The sequence below is a fragment of the Ovis aries genome, chromosome X (genome assembly GCF_016772045.2).
Source record: "Ovis aries strain OAR_USU_Benz2616 breed Rambouillet chromosome X, ARS-UI_Ramb_v3.0, whole genome shotgun sequence".
Lineage (NCBI taxonomy): Eukaryota > Metazoa > Chordata > Mammalia > Artiodactyla > Bovidae > Ovis > Ovis aries.
In genome coordinates this window covers 48,771,639-48,788,920 of record NC_056080.1, presented here as the reverse complement: position 1 = coordinate 48,788,920, position 17,282 = coordinate 48,771,639, and the positions used below count along the sequence as shown (strand labels likewise).

Here is a 17,282-nt window from a genome sequence, read left to right as displayed (position 1 = left end):
AAGTGTATCACATACCATTAGCCTGTGTAATGGATTTAACTAGAGTTACATTGTCTGCAACAGTTTAGAGTATAGGAGAAATAAGTGAATTTGAAAATAGTCCCCTCTAAGCTTGAAGCTTTTTTGCACATGGCTGTCCTTAAACTTCTAACCACATGTGCTTCCTTCAATTCCTTAAATCTTGGCTGTGAATTTTTTTTCTCTTGAGATGCACCCAGAAGGGGACAGGGAGGTTGGTGGGAAAATGATTTATGTGCCTCACCAATACTGCTCTATGGCTGAATCTCATTTGGCCCCTAGAGGGTAGGGAAATATGAGTATCTGTTCCCACTATATATTCATATTAGAGATAATACCTAGACTGCACAGAATTGGCCCCAAAGTTTTCACTCTCAAGGTCATACTGTCTTCTTTTGCACTGTAAACTCAGTCCAATTTTCATTAGCTCATTTTTTATATTTCTTCCACAGGTTTGGGTAAAACAGTGACTTGAGTGTCCATATCTAACAGGTCCACTGAAGTCTGACTCTTTCCCTTTCCTCAAATTTTCCATCATACTCAGAGAAGTCCATGTGAACTTTGACTCCACTGGGGACAAGGCACCTTCAGCTCTCATCCTGCAACTGCTTCCCTGATTCCACCTCATTAAAAGATGGAGGACTATTTATGCATAGTTTATTTGTACATTCACCATCATTTGTCATAAAGTACCCTCAAATTCCATTAATTGGCTCTTGAGGTCCTCATTCCTCCTCTTGCAGAAACCATGTTTCTCTCAGTATTTTATCCTCATTACTCTAATTATCAAGAGTGAAGATTATGAAGTTGAAAAACATCCATTTCTGCTTTATTGAATATGCCAAAGCATTTGAGTGTGTGGATCACAATAAACTGTGGAAAATTCTGAAAGAGCTGGGAATACCAGACCACCTGACCTGCCTCTTGAGAAATCTGAATGCAGGCCAGAAAGCAACAGTTAGAACTGGATGTAGAAGAACAGACTGGTTCCAAATAGGAAAAGGAGTACATCAAGGCTGTATATTGTCACCCTGCTTATTTAACTTATATGCAGAGTACATCAGGAGAAACACTGGTCTGGATGAAGCACAAGCTGGAATCAAGATTGCTGGGAGAAATATCAATAACCTCAGATGAGTCATTGTAGATGACACCAATCTTATGGCAGAAAGTGAAGAACTAAAGAGCCTCTTGATAAAAGTGAAAGAGGAGAGTGAAAAAGTTGGCTTAAAGCTCAACATTCAGAATACAAAGATCATGGCATCCGGTCCCATCACTTCATGGCGAATAGATGGGGAAACAGTGGAAACAGTGGCTGACTTTATTTGGGGGGGGGCTCCAAAATCACTGCAGATGGTGACTGCAGCCATGAAATTAAAAGACGCTTGCTGCTTGGAAGGAAAGTTATGACAAACCTAGACAGCATATTAAAAAGCAGAAACATTGCCAACAAAGGTCTGTCTAGTCAAGGCTATGGTTTTTCCAGTAGTCTTGTATGGATGTGAACGTTGGACTATAAATAAAGCTGAGCACCAAAGAATTGATGCTTTTGAACTGTAGTGTTGGAGAAGACTCTTGCGAGTCTCTTGGACTACAAGAAGATCCAACCAGTCCATCCTAAAGGAGATCAGTTCTGAATGTTCATTGGAAGGACTGATGTTGAAGCTGAAACTCCAATACTTTGGCCACCTGATGTGAAGAGCTGACTCATTTGAAAAGGCCCTGATGCTGGGAGGGATTGCTGGCAGGAGGAGAAGGGGACGACAGAGGATGAGATGGTTGGATGGCATCACTGACTCAATGGACATGAGTTTGAGTAAACTCCAGGAGTTGGTGTTGGACTGGGAGGCTTCGCGTGCTGTGGTCCATGGGGTCATGAAGAGTCGTACACGACTGAGTGAGTGAACTGAAGTGAATCCTGTTTGTGAGCTAACAAGTTACCTGTCACAGTTTCTTGGGTGCCAGTAGAATACATGAGATTTTTGGTCATAGACAAAGAATAGTTTATTACTCACATTAATAAAAATAGTCTGAGTATCAGTGTTTTTACCCTATAAGCCTGAGTCCCACTCCTTACAGGGTGATGAAGAATGACATGACACATACATATAAATTAAGTTGCATTACAAAGGAGGAAACCTCAGTTTGGGATCCTTAAACTTTTATAATGGGCAGTAAGAATCCCTTTTCTTTGTTCTTAAGAGACATTATCTTCATTATATTGGAGTAAGCATTCCTGCCCTTTGTTTCAGAGGAAATCACTACCTTCCAAAGACTCTATGCAGTCCTGCTTTTTACTTCGGATGGAGATCCTATTCTGTCTTTGAAAGCTGTTTACCATTCAAACATCTCGCAAAAAATTGCTCAAAACAAAGAATTGTCAGTGTTTTGCTCACCAGATATACAGTAACATGTGAGACACATGCAGAATTGTCTTTCAACAATATATAAGAATGAAACTGCTGGAAATGTAACATCTTCTATCTAGGCTATCGCTAGATAATGGCAGATTTCTCTCTGACAAACTCTCACCTAGAATGTATGGATCTCCCACTTCTTTAACTGGTCAATGAATATTTTCAGACTTCACGTGTTGCTGATCTGATGTATGTGAGATCATGTTACTTTTTCATTTTCCTAGGTTACTGATGAGATTCATATAGTTAACAGATGTTTATTACACACTTACAGTATGCCAGGCACTCTTTTAAGGAAGAAAAATCATGCACTTTCAGGGTTTACATTCTGGTAGGGAAACAATAAATGTATTAACTAAGTAAACTATATATTATGTTAGCAAATGGCCTATTATGGACAACATACAATAAGTTAATGGGGAACTGATTAAGGAAATGTGTATTTATTGACTGATCTACTTGTGATTGCCTAGTTTGCCAAGTTTTCTATAGGTTGTGATATTTCCTCAAGAATACATTTTTATTTAATTCATTATAACTATCACAGTTTGTAACATAATCTCTCTAACTCCACTTTGAATATGATGATTTTGATATTAGGGGCATCCATATCTTCAAATGATCAAAAGTTTCCAACTTTTCCTACACCACTTGTGTATTTTTTGCATGTAAAATAAATCTTTCCCATTTCTATAGGAAAAAAAAACTGAACAGTCACTTCTTTTTCTAAAAGTTTTATAAATATTACCTTCTAAATTTAAGTAATAACATTTACATCCATGAAGAATTTGTGTGTAGGATGTGATGAAGGGATTTAAGCTTATTTTTTGTCATATGGAAAACAGATTAATGCAGCATCATTTATTGAATAAAATGTCTTTTCATCATTTATCTGAACTACCACCTCTATTATGATTCAAATTTCCTGTTTGTAAATGTTTTCAGGTTGCTCTTCTGTTTCACTAGTATATGTGATCTCCCTTTTCCCAAACTTGACCACAAACAGATTACACTCCAGAGTCTTCAGAATGATCCTGTGAAAAATATAAAACAAATCATACCCAGCCTCTGCTAGAAATACTAGAATGACTCCCTACCACACTCACTGGAAAAGCCAAATTCCATTCTAGGACCTTCAAAACTCTAAGCTATCTGTTTTGGGATCCCATCACCTCTTTGAAACCACTTCCTGATATTCTCTACCTTGCTCATTCAGCTTCAGCCACACTGGTAACCTTAGTGTTATTTGAACATGACAGTCCTACTCCTGCCTTGAGAGCTCAGCATTTGCTGTACCTCTGCCTGGAATGCTCCTTCCCCAGACAGCCACAGGGCCAGTTCTCTTATTGTCTTTAGGCCTTTACTCAAAAGCTATCTTCTAAGTGAAGCCCTCTCTTACTTCATAATCTCCCCAACTTCAGCCTCCCTAGGACTTCCATAGCCCATTCTTTATTTTTCTACTTAATATTATCATTTTGAAAATAATTTATCCTTTTATTTTATCTTGACTACTCTCTCCCACACTACAATGAAAGTTCCAGGAGGATAAGATTATTTTATTTGTTTCTTTTCTTTATTACCAGAGGTTCCTCCTGTGTCTAGAAGACTGACTGGCTGAGAGCCCATCTGAAGTAAGCAATGGTGAGATGAAGATAAAGCAAATAAATTAAAAAGCAAAGGCAGTCAGAGTAAGCCAAAGAGGAGTTTACCAGTTTCCCCTGGGTCTAACCCCAAAGTGACCAATTCAAATGCTTCCAAAAGACATCTGGACATTTTATTACAGTGAAGCAGGCCATCTGGGGGCATGGCCCACTTGAGAGGGCATTCTGAGTTTAAAATAGGCTGAGCCTTTCCTCAGAGTCAACTGCTTGTGTCCTTGTTGGAATGTGGGCCCTAACCCTTGGTCTACTGTTTTGTTTTTTAAGGTAAGCCAGAAATGTGGATTTTTGAAATGTGAAATCCCCCAAATGTCTATATAGCTAATTTTAAAATGGAGAATGATAAAAACATGAAGATCAAGCAAAATATGACAGTGGGCTGAAACTGGTCCATGAGTGGCCTGCAGGTGTTTGCTAGACTAAATTATGTGATGAATGAAACAAAATCTATCCCTGCTCTGGTGAGGTGGGCTCACCTTGTGTAGTTCTTGAGGCAAACAGCTTCAGGTCATGTTGGATGGAGAGAATAAACTGGAATTACCAACTTCTTTCCACTCCGGGAAGCTCCCTGCCTTCCCCTCTGTCTGCTATGCCTGGAGTTACTGGGCAGAAGAGAGATAGCAGCACTGTTTCTGTGAGGGCAGTGAAGAATGTGGAGTGGGAAAACCAGAGAGAGTTTTGAAGGGAACATCCGCAGCTGGACTGGGGGAAGGAAAGGAAGAGAGGACAAAGACCCATGTATTGGGACAGCATACTTCAGAGGGAATTTATTGGGAGTTACCACACCCTCTTCCCACCAATGACCCATGTGGCAGTATACAGTCAAAGGACTTAGTTATACAAAGTCACAACTCCCCACCCAACTGCCCATGCCACCTATCTCACCTGAAAATATAACTGCACACATTTCTAGTACAGTTTCCCGTGTGCTTGAAGTGGGCAAGACTAGCCAGGAGGTACCTGTGAAGAGTCAGTAGGCGTTCTTTTTATTGGGGTATTTCCAGAATGGGGTTTCTGGAGGCAGCAGACCTCCATCTGGTGAAGCACTGGGGGAAGATACCTGTGGTTTCAGGCAGCTGCTGAGAGAAGCATGGACAGTCAAGTATTCCCCCATGCCCTGGAGAGAAGCATTAAGCTCAGTCCTCTGTATGGAGGCAAGGTATAGTTCAGGAAGTTGAAGAACAGTGAGATGAGTACAGTATCTGGGTTGAGCAAGTTTCCTTTTTTTCTGGATAAAATGCTTTCCAAATGCAAGGTGGCACATCTCTTAAGTTCTGAGAACTCCAGTGACTCGTTCCCGAAGAAATCATTTATTCAGTGTAGAGGAAGTGAACCAAGAACTTCAGGTCTGAGATTTACTGCCCCTGGGTCCTCTGGAAAATACAAGGTAACTGCCTACAGCCCCCTACTATGGAGCACCATGCTAGTGTGTTTAGGCTGAGGGCTGGGCTCTGCTCAGCAGGTGTGGCATGAACTCCCTGATATAATAAAAGCCTTTTATGCATAGACTTGGCTCCTGCTTAACTCCTGATACATTCCTGTAAAAATTTCCCTCTAGAGAAGCTCCAATCCATCTGGTTGCTTTGTTGCCATATTCTTTGTGCACAGAGCTAGGGAGGGCAACTTGGATACTGCCAGAAGTGCTATTTTTCTGGGGTCTTCCAATCTCTCATGGACCCCACACCTCATGCCCTGTTTTCTCTATTTTCACTCCCTCTGTGGAAGGAGGAGAATTCTTCCTCAGTGTTCCTCCCCTTCTGGAGTATCCTTTTAGCTTCTCCTCAGATCTCTGCCAACTTTATCTTTGTCTCCCTTGCTCTGAACTTCTAAATGTATTTGTGTCCCACTTTACTCAATTTATCCTGATTTCCTCTTAACCCCAAGATTTCACTCTCTGTCTGTTATTCTTCAACCTCCCCCCCCAGTTGGCTGCCTCCCCCTCTTAGGTTATCCCTACCCCTAGAAGCCTCTCCATTTCTGACCCCTTCCCACCTCCTTTCTTAAGCAGCCATCTCTCTTCCTTTCCCCCCAAATCCATCTCTAGTTCCTTCTCCTCTCCTCTCCTTAGACCAGACCAGCTAAGTCCTGTTCCATTTTTAAATGACTGATTATGATACTAGCTGAATTTTATTCACAGCCTGAATTTACACTTGTTCCTTCCTTTCATGTTCCCTCAACCAAACACACCCAACCTTTTCACCATGACAAATTCCTTACACACAGCATGTCATAGCTACATAGACTTATATTTTTCAGAACAAAACAACAGTTTTGCTGGCAATGATGATAGGTTATTAGGGACCCCTATACTTTCAGTACACTGAAAAGCAACATTTTTTGTGTTTCTCCAAATCATACATTTGCCTACATACACGTGATAATGTTTACCTTAACTGTTATGACTTTTTCACCAAATCATAGACATAGATATGGAAATCATCATCAAACTTGATGAAGTACACAGAAGGTTTGGCTTTAACTTGGTGAATGACTTTGCCTGTCCTTTTGGAGCCATCTTCTTTGGTATATTCTACATGTTTACCTATGAGGCCATCTATAACTCCTTCTGGCTCTCTTTCTTTTGGAGAAGACTTACTCGACTCTGGCATGATATGGAGGTCACCTTCTTTATAATCATCTAAAAGCTGGTACATGTACAAAACAGGATCTTTCTCATAGGTAATATAGAACCAGGCTTTCATGATGGGTGCTTGGGCTAAGACCATCCCCCTCCATCCATCCTTAGAACCATGGTCACCCTCAAACATATGTTCCACAGCTTTACCAATTATGGTATTTGCAAGATGCACATCTCTGACTGGAGAAAATGGCACTTTATCAGGAAGGATTTTAAGCTTTAAAATCCTTTTATCTCTGTGAAGTTCCAGTCCATAGACACAGTCAATTCCATCATATTTCACCAGATAAAGAGAGGGATTTATAGGCACCTGATCCAGAACGGTTCCTTTCCACTGGGTGATGGGCTCATCGCCTTCCTTCCATCCATGTGAAATTCTGCAGCCCACGATGTTCCTGCGGGGCTGGAAGGAAGGTCTGCCCCTCTGTTTCTTTTGAGAAATCTTTTTCTTCCTCATACTTGCAGACAAGGTGTGGCCATCAACAATTTCCCTGGTTTGCTGCCTTGCAGTTGCCTTTTTGTGAGGTGTCTTCATACCTGCAAGGGGAGGAAAGAGGCTAGGGAGAAACATTTAGTGTACTGTAGTGTGAAATTTTATTTCTCTGCATTGCAAATTCCCTGGGCATCAGGTATATGTATTACCATCCAAGTTATTGGATGTCCAGCAGAGATGCTGCCTATTAAAATATCATTGTATGTTTGCCTGCAGTGTCCTCCCTCCAAACTTATTTGGCTGTGCTGCAGGGATGGAAAGGTGGTAGTTTGGGTTTTTGAGCCCCCAGCAAGAGGAAGCAGGCTCCTTTGGTTAATACCTCTGTTGCCATCTTAGACTCCCCATACCAAATACAAATATTCATCATTTATTAGCTCTCACTCAGTCTCTCCATTTAGATTAACATAGTACCCTTTCCGCCTGCTCACTGTCATTTGCTATTCATCTGTCTTGCCTCCCATCCCCACTCCTTCTGCCTGTTGTTCAACTCTCTTTCGTATCTCTTCCTGGTCTACCCCATTTTGCCGCTGGGTGCCCAGAACAAATCTCTTTCTCTTTCTGGGGCCACCTTTATATACCACCCAGGTGCTCTTCGGCTCTCCCTCCCCCCCACCCCCCCATACCCAAATCACCTTTCTCAGTCTCCCTCATCTTCCATTCCAGGACAGAACCCAAATTTTCCCTCTTGGCACCCACCAACCCGCATCCTCTGATTCTCTAGTCCAGCGCCCACCTCCCCAAGTCCGGGGACCGCAGGTCTCACGTGTCCAAATCGGACACCTCACTGCTGCTTCCTCACTGCTGCCTCCGCTGTGAACCTGTGGTGAAAGAGGATCAGCAGGCGACCAGTTCGGAGTTTGCAAGAGCTGGGAGGGAAGGATCCTTAGGCGAGGAGCGTGTCTAGGAAGACAGCTGGGCTGACGAAGAGGATGGCGGCCGTGTCTCCAACACCGGGCTCGCGGGCCCTCCACCTCCTTGACGGTGACGGCCTCTCTGCCACATCGGGATCCCAGAAGCCGCTGCCGCAGCCGCAGTCTCCTCCCTCTTACCATCGCGCAGCTTCCTGACAGGAGAGAGGCCGCCCCTTCCTGCCAAACACTGCCATCACCCCCGCCTCCTCCACTCTCAGGCCCATCTCTGCCCTGTGCCTGGGAGGCGTTTCTATCTCCCGGCCCCACGCCTTTCCAAAATCTGGAGGCGCCTTGCTATCCCACAACGCCCCACCCCAACCAGCTTTGCGTTCTGTCTCCGGATCAGGGGCCCCCATTTCCCCCACCCTACCCCTACCGCAGTGCCCGTGCCCCATCTGTTTTCCCATTTTCCAAGAATTTCCCTTTTCTTCCCCTCCTGTGCCCTTCCGATGTTAGTCTCTATATACGGAAAATGGCGTTTTTGCCATATAAAGAGGATAGGACGAGAGAAATGAGCTTATGCTTATTTGCATCTTGATACAATCTCTAGGGAATTTTTACTCTCTGGTCATTTCCAGACTTCTTGGAAAAAAAATATATATATATATATATATATATATATATATATATATATCTCCTTTTCTTCTTTTTCACAGATTGAAAAGAATTGCATGTACTATGCGGACTCTGTAAAATTCAGAAGATTCACTTGAAGAAAATAATCTACCTAAAACCACTATAAATCTCATTCCCCAGTGTTTCAAGCAAAATATGAACCCTCTTTTTCTTTTATCTTTTTTTCTACTCTTTTAGAGATCTAGGGTCATTTTGCAGATTCAATTCTTAAAAATTCTTTGTAATATCATTTTGAAAATACAGTGTATATAGCAATATTACAAGTAATAAGTACTCTCCATTAAAATTTTACCTGTTTTTATTGACGCATTTTAAAATTAAAATAGTATCAGTAAAATGTAATTCTCTTTTATTCTCTAATCCTGATCCTATTCTCTTCTTCTTCTCTAACACTAAATATCATCATTCAAATTTTGCATGTCTAACCATCTTTATGGAGAAGGCAATGGCACCCCATTCCAGTATTCTTGCCTGGAAAATCCCATGGATGGAGGAGCCTGGTATTCTGCAGTCCATGGGGTCTCGAAGAGTCGGACACGACTGAGCGACTTCTCTTTCGCTTTTCACTTTCATGCACTGGAGAAGGAAATGGCAACCCACTCCAGTGTTCTTGCCTGGAGAATCCCAGGGACAGGGGAGCCTGGTGGGCTGCCGTCTATGGGGTCGCACAGAGTCGGACACGACTGAAGCGACTTAGCAGCAGCAGCAGCAACCATCTTTATATTCATACCTATATTATTTACAAACGGATATTATTCATTTTGTTTTTCATATTTATTTTTAAAATGTCCATTATGAAGGATAATTATTTACTCCATACTGTGAGTGGAAGAGAATGATTCTCTTTCAGTGGCCCACAAGACATATCTGGGAGATGGCTATGGGTTCTTATGACCCAGCTATATATATGTACTGTGCAACTGATAAGATTATGACATCTCTACAGTTTTTAAAACTAACTAATCATGTACTCAGTTGAACAAGCTTATTTAGCACTTCCTTTAAAAGGTATATGTATGTATCCACTCTTACAGATATTCAAGAAAATATTTTGGCTTTTTTTTTTTTCTTAAAAAAGCCTTGTCATCAAGCCTGAAACAGAACTCTGATATGTCTAATAATTTAATTTCCCTGAAGTTTATTTTGAACATAAGTTTAATCATGAGTATGTTATTTTTTGCATCTTGCTTTTGTTACTCAATATTTTGTTTTTAAATTTCTCCCTGTTATATCTCTAGCATTCCTTATTATCTTCAACTCTATTGCAGAGTATACGTATATAACATTTTTGTCATCCATTGAATAATATAGTCAAGCACCCATTCTCTTGATGATCATTTAATTCATTTCAACATTTCATTATTACAAACAATGATACAATGAATAGTTTCCTGGACTTGTTCCAGAGTTTCTGCAGTGTATACACTGGAAAAAGAAATACTGAGTTGTAAGTATAAGAAATTCAAAATTCCTAAATGTTGCCGAATTCTTGCATTAATTCACTGAACCAAATTATGGTATAATCAGTGCTGTAGGTATTTCATCTTCTCCACATTCTAGTCAACTCTTGATATTTTCATATTTTTAATGTGTGCCAAATTAGTGAATGAGGATTGGTAGCTCACTGCTTTAGTTTATTTATTTCTGATTAGTGAGTTTCAACTTATTTTCCTATGGGGTCTTTTTGCCACTCAGTAGTCCTATTGTGTGTTTCTCTTCATATCTTTCTTTTAAATTGTTTATCTTTCTAAAATTTATTTTTATATTTTTGATTCTAAAATTATCCAGTTTCATATATATTTTATGTGTATTTTTATTTACACATAAAATATTGGCATCCATTCCCCTTTTAAATCATTAGACTATTGCAAATAAATATTTACAACATTCACAGTCACTGTGGCTCTATGTATGCCCCAGACTGTTATCTCTGTTATGAATTTGCTGATTTGCCTTCTCTACTTGTATACTCATAGAAAATATATTTTGGATATCATTTAATATAACTACTGTTAATTTTGAGAAAAGTTTGTGTACCATTAAAAAAGAAAATGACCACAATTAAACTATAATAAGCTGTGAAATAACAGATATATGGCACATTTAGAGATGTTAAATGTGAAAGATAAAAATGTAAAAAAGGAAAAACATAAGGAAAGTAAATGGAAATAGTAAATGCTATTTTTTTCCTCCACAAATATGTGAAAATCTTCGTCACAGATGAAATATGGTATTATTGGTGAATTTTTAAGCAAAATTATGCCATATTGTTTATATTTTCTAGAACTTATGTTTGCATTAAGCAATGTGTCTTAGGGTTATATCACCATAAGAACATGGTTTCAATTTTTTCCCATCTCAAAAATACCCTCTTCTGATTTCACTTACTGTTTCAGCTACCACCTCATATTTCTACTCTCTTTTGCAACAAAACTCCTGAAGGTGTTTCCTATCCATTGTCTTCAATATTTCCCTCTCATTATCTCTAAAACCTACTCCTACTCTAGTCTGTTCCCCTGTTCACTCCCCCACCACTCCAAGAAAGCTGTTTTTGTTAAGAGTCATCAATGACCACCAATTTTCATTTATTAATCTCCATCTTACTTTACCAGGCTTCTGTGGTGGCTCAGACTGTAAGAGAATCTGCCTGCAATGAGATTCCCTGGAGAAGGGAATGGCAACCCATTCCAGTATTCTTGCCTGGAAAGAAACCCATGGACAGAGAGCCTGGTGGGCTACAGTTCATGGAAACACAAAGAGCCTGACACAAATGAGTGACTTTCACTTTCATTTTACATCTTACTTTATGGCTCAAATGGTAAAAGCATCTGCTTACAATGCGGGATACCTGGATTCGATCCCTGGGTTGGGAAGATCCACTGGAGAAGGAAATGGCAACCCACTCCAGTATTCTTGCCTGGAAAATCCCATGGACAGAGGAGCCTGGCAGGCTACAGTCCATGGGGTCACAAAGATTGGACATGACTAAGCGACTTCACTTCACTTATCTATCATTGGCCTTTGATCATTCCATCTGCTTTACAAAACTATTTTCTACACTAAGGATCCCATACTCCCCAGGTTTTTCTGATAACTCACTGAGTACCTCTTATAAATTCACCTTTGTAAATATGTTCCTTCTTATCAGGGCCATCTCTTAATGTTATTGTTTCCCAGCTCAATCAGTAGATACCTTCTCTATCCACATTCTCTCCTTTGTTGATCTCATCCAGGGTTATGGCTTTAAATGCCATCTAGAAGTTGAAAAGTCTCAAGTTAATATATCTTGTCTGACCTCTCTTTGCACTCCAGACTTGTAAATCCAGTTACTTAATAGACATTTTCATGGGGCTGTTTAACAAAGTCAATACATTCATGCTAAGAGTCATATTTCCCCTAAAACCTGCTTCACCTGCAGATGTATCAGCCCATTGCAGTAAATGGCAACTCCATCTTTCCCTATTCAAAGGCTACTAACTAAACGTCATTCTTTCTCACAGCCCATATTTAACTCATCATGATTATGTTGGCCGTACTTTCAAAATTTGTCTAAAGTCTTACCATATTTATCACATTCACTACTACTATCTTAATTTTAGCCATCCTCATTTCATGACAAGCTTGTAGTAGACTGGTTGCTTGTGCTCTTATTCCTTAATAGCCTAATCACTTATATCAGTCAAAACTTATAATGACTCCTCATTTCACTCAGAAGAAAAGTAAAACTACAAAGAGTTTCTTACAAGACTATATTTGATCCAATCTTTCCCCCCTAGTCTGTTATATCTCTTTCTGATATCTTCTACCATTCCAACTCATAACACTGAAAAATATAAAATTTCTATGTTTGTAGGTCATAACAGATTCAATTCTAAATGTTCAACCTATCATCTAACTGTGCTCCTTCCACACTGGAATCATTAGTACTCCTCGAACAAACAAAATGTTCTCCAACATTTAGGTTTTTGTGTTTGCATTCTCATTTAAAGTTCTTTTTCACTATCTATAGTCACAATGGGAGCCTCATTGAGGACTTAGTTTAAAATTCTTGTCCAAATGCTCCCAGTCCTCTTTATCTTTATTAACTCTTTCCCATACTACTTGTATTAATCAATATATGCTTACTGCTTCTACAAATACCATCCAAATCTTAGTAGTGCAATGTTAAAAATAATTTTCACTCATGAAACAGTACAATGCAGGCATTTCTAGTCAGTGGGCAGCTTTCCTAGAATTGGTAATTCAAAGAAGAAAGTATCTTAGGCTCATCATACTTATAATTTTCTCTCTCAGAACCAGATCTTCTCTATCCAGCTTTCCAAGAAACAAAGAGAAAGAGTTTTCTAGAGCAGTGCTAATACAAATATAAACATAAGTCCAATGTGCAAGGGAGCCAAAAATACACAATGGAGAAAAGATCGTCTCTTCAATAAGTGCTGCAGGGAAAATTGGATATCCAAATGCCAAAGAATGGGTTTCCCTGGTGGCTCAGCTTGTGAGAGACCTGGATTCATTCCACAGGTTGGGAAGATTCCCTGGAGAAGGGAATGGTTACCCAGTCCAGTATTCTGGCCTAGAGAAATCCATGGACAGAGGAACCTGACAGGGTACAGTCCATGAGGTTGCAAAGAGTCAGACATGACTAAATGACTTTCACCTTCACTTTCATGCCAAAGAATGACACTGAACCCCAGTCTTACACTTTTAAGAAAAATGAACTAGAAATGGATTAATGACTTAAATATGAGACCTGATACCATAAAATTCCTAGAAGAAAACTCACAAAGAAACTTCATTTTTTTTTTACTATGACACCCAAAGCAGAAGCAACAAAAGCAAAAGTCACATGGACTACATTAAACTGAAAATCTGCACAGCAAAGGTAACAATCAATTCAATGAGAAGGCAACCTACATAATGTGAATAAATATTTTCAAGCCACATATCTGATAAAGGGTTAATTTCAAATATATATAAAGAACTCATACAACTCAGTAACCAGCAAAGAAACACCAGAATACTATTTCAAAAGTCAGCAAAAGAATTGAACAGACAATTTTCCAAAGAATATCTTCAAATGGCCAATAGGGACATGAAAAACTGCTCAACATCACTAATTTTCAGTGAAATGCCAATCAAAGCTCATGAAATATCACCTCACACCTGTTAGATTAGCTATTATAAAAAAGACAAGAGATAGGGCAGTCCCAAGATGGCAGAGAAATAGGAAGGGGAGATGACATTCTCATCCACAAATTCATCAAAAGACCACCTGAAGGTTGAACAACTTCCACAAAACAACAATGCTGGCAGAGGACACCAGGAAACAAGAAAGGCAGCCCAATCTCATCAAAAGGAGTCTTGAGGCTATTGTAAGAGAAGGACTGAAAGCTAAAGGCAGGAGGCTTAACTCCAAAACCATAGAACATTTGAGAACTCTTGACTCCAGACAACATTACTAGACAGGAGCCCACCCAAAAGTCTCCATACCTACACTGAAATCAAGCTCCACCCAAGAGCCAACAAGTTCCAATGCAAGACACACCATGATAATTCTCCAAGTAAATAGGAACACAAACGTGAACATTAAAAGACATGAACCAAAGCCATACTAAACCCATAGACACCCCCCTCAGATTCACCACTGGACACTTCATTGCACTCCAGAGGGAAGAGATCCAGCCCCACCCACCGGAACACAGATCCAAGCTCCCCCAACAAGGAAACCTTGAAAAGCCACTGGTCCAACCCCACCTACAGGGAGCAGACTTCACAATCAAAAGGAACCATGAACTTCCAGCCTGCAGAAAGGGCACTCCAAACACAGAAATCTAAACAAAATGAAAAGACAGGAAATATTCAGCAGATGAAGGAACATGATAAAAACCCACCAAACTAAGTAAGAAAAGAGGAGACAGAGAGTCTACCTAAAAAAGAATTCAGAATAATGATAGTAAAGATAATCCAAATCTTGGGGGAAAAAATGTAGTTGCAGATAAATAGACTAGACAAGGATTGGGAAGATGCAAGAAATGTTTAACAAGGACCTAGAAGAAATAAAGAAGAGACAATCAATAATGAGCGATGTAATAACTGAGATTAAAAGCACTCTGGAGGGAACCCACAGTAGAATAACTGAGGCAGAAGATAGGATCAGTGAGGTGGAAAATAGAATGGTGGAAATAAATGAAGCAGAGAGGAGAAAATAAAACAAAGTAATAAAAGAAATGAGGACAACCTCAGAGACATCTGGGACAATGTTAAACAACTCAACATTCAAATCACAGGTGTCCCAGAAGAAGAAGACAAAATGAAAGGGCATGAGAAATACTTGAGGAGATAACAGTCAAAACCTTCCCTAAAATGGGGAAAGAAGTAGCCACCAAATTCCAATAAACCCAGGGAGTCCCAAACAGGATAAATTCAATGCAAAACACCCCAAGACACATATGCCCATAAGCACAAACATATGGAGGCTAAAGAACACACTTCTGAATAACAAATAGATCACAGGAGAAATCAAAAGGAAATAAAAATATCAATCTAAATGTAAGTTGCTCAGTGATGTCTAAATCTTTGCAAGCCCATGGACTATACAGCCCATGGAATTTTCTAGGGCAGAGTACTGGAATGGGTAGCTGTTTCCTTCTCCAGGGATCTTCCCCACCCAGGGATAGAATCCAGGTCTCTGCATTGCAGGCAGATTTTTTAACAGCTGAGCCACCTCAGCTGCTAATAAAATAATGCAGAGAAACAAGTGAAAATTAAAACACAACAACCCCAAACCTATGGGATTTAGTAAAAGCTGTGCTAAGAAGGAGGTTCATTGCAATACAAGCCTAAATCTAGAAACAAGAAGGATATCAAATAAATAACCTAACTTTACATCTAAAGCAACTAGAAAAAGAACAGAAGAAACTCAAAGTGGATAGAAGGAAAGAAATCTTAAAAATCAGATCAGAAATAAATTAAAAAGAGTGGAGACTATAGCAAAAATCAGCAAAACTAAAAGCTGGTTCTTTGAGAAGATAAATAAAATAGAAAAACCGTTAGTCAGATTCATCAAGAAAGGAGAAGAATCAAATCAATAAAATTAGAAGTGAAAATGGAGAAATCACAGCAGACAACACAGAAATACAAAAGATCATAAGAAACTACTGTGAGCAATTATATGCCAATAAAATTGACAACTTGGAAGAAACACACAGATTCTTATAAAAGTATAACCATCCATAGCAGAACTAGGAAGAATTAGAAAATCTTAACAGACATATCACAAACACGGAAATAGAAACTGTAATAAAAAATCTTCCAACAAACAAAAGCCCAGAATCAGAAGGATTCACAGGTGAATTCTACCAAAAATTTAGAGAAGAGCTAACACTTATTCTACTCAAATTCCTCCAGAAAGTTGCAGAGAAAGGTAAACTCCCAAGCTCATCCTATGAAGCCATCATTACCGTAATACCAAAACCAGACCAAGATGCCACACACACACACACACAAACACAAAACCTACAGGCCAATATCACTGATGAATATAGATGCAAAAAACTTAAAAAAAAAAAGTCTAGCAAACAGAATCCAAAGCATATTTAAAAGAACATAGATCATGATTAAATGGGCTTTATCCATGGGATGTAAGGATTCTTCAATATTCATAAATCAATCAATGTGATACATCATATTAAAAAATTGAAAGATAGAAGCCATGTGATTACCTCAAGAGAAAGTCTTTGACAAAATTTCAACATGCGTTTATGATTAAAAACTCTCCAGAAAGCAGGCATAAAAGGAACATATCTCAAAATAATAAAAGCCATATATAACAAACCAACAGCAGACGTTATCCTCAATAGTGAAAAATTTAAAGTATTTCTTCTAAAATCAGGAACAAGACAAGGGTGCCTTCTTTCACCACTACTATTGAACATAGGTTTGGAAGTCCTAGCCACAGCAATAAGATAAGGAAAAGAAATAAAAGGAATCCAGATTGGAAAAGAAGAAGTAAAATTCTCTCTGTTTGCAGATGACATGATCCTCTATATAGAAAACCCAAAGATAGCACCAGAAAACTATTAGAGCTAAGCAAAAAATGTAGTAAAGTTGCAGGATATAAAGTTAATACACAGAAATCCCTTTTAGTCCTATACACTAGCAATGAAAGAAGAGAAGGAGAAATTAGGGAAACAATCCCGTTCAACACTGCAACAAAAAGAATAAAATACTTAGGAATTCAGTTCTGTTCAATTCAGTCACTCAGTCGTGTCCGACTCTTTGAGACCCCATGAACTGCAGCACATCAGGCCTCCCTGTCCATCACCAACTCCTCGAGTTCACCCAAACCCATGTCCATCAAGTCGGTGATGCCATGCAGCCATCTCATCCTTTGTCGTCCCCTTCTCCTTCTGCCCCCAATCTCTCTCAGCATCAGAATCTTTTCCAATGAGTCAACTCTTCACATCAGGTGGCCAAAGTATTAGAGTTTCAGCTTTAGCATCAGTCCTTCCA

General features: G+C 39.4%; 1 protein-coding gene across 8 annotated transcripts; it reads right to left on the bottom strand.

Moving 5' to 3' along the window:
* Positions 1-1,997: 1,997 nt before the first annotated feature.
* On the bottom strand, positions 1,998-8,219 carry LOC101114419 (spindlin-2). 8 transcript variants are annotated; one of them, XR_009598736.1, is made up of 4 exons: positions 7,958-8,219; positions 4,979-7,268; positions 4,570-4,795; positions 1,998-3,469 (listed from the first exon to the last, which is right to left on the bottom strand). XR_009598736.1 is itself a non-coding variant. In XM_012106607.5 (2 exons), the coding sequence occupies exons 1-2, from the start codon at positions 7,873-7,875 to the stop codon at positions 6,490-6,492; spliced, it is 798 nt and encodes a 265-aa protein (XP_011961997.1). In that variant the 5' UTR covers positions 7,876-8,219; the 3' UTR covers positions 4,835-6,489. The 8 variants fall into 8 exon arrangements, 4 of the variants coding, with proteins under 4 accessions (XP_011961997.1, XP_011961996.4, XP_011961999.1 ...); XR_009598737.1 differs by having other exon boundaries at positions 4,570-4,695; XR_009598734.1 differs by having other exon boundaries at positions 1,998-4,795.
* Between the last annotated feature and the right edge of the window lie 9,063 nt (positions 8,220-17,282).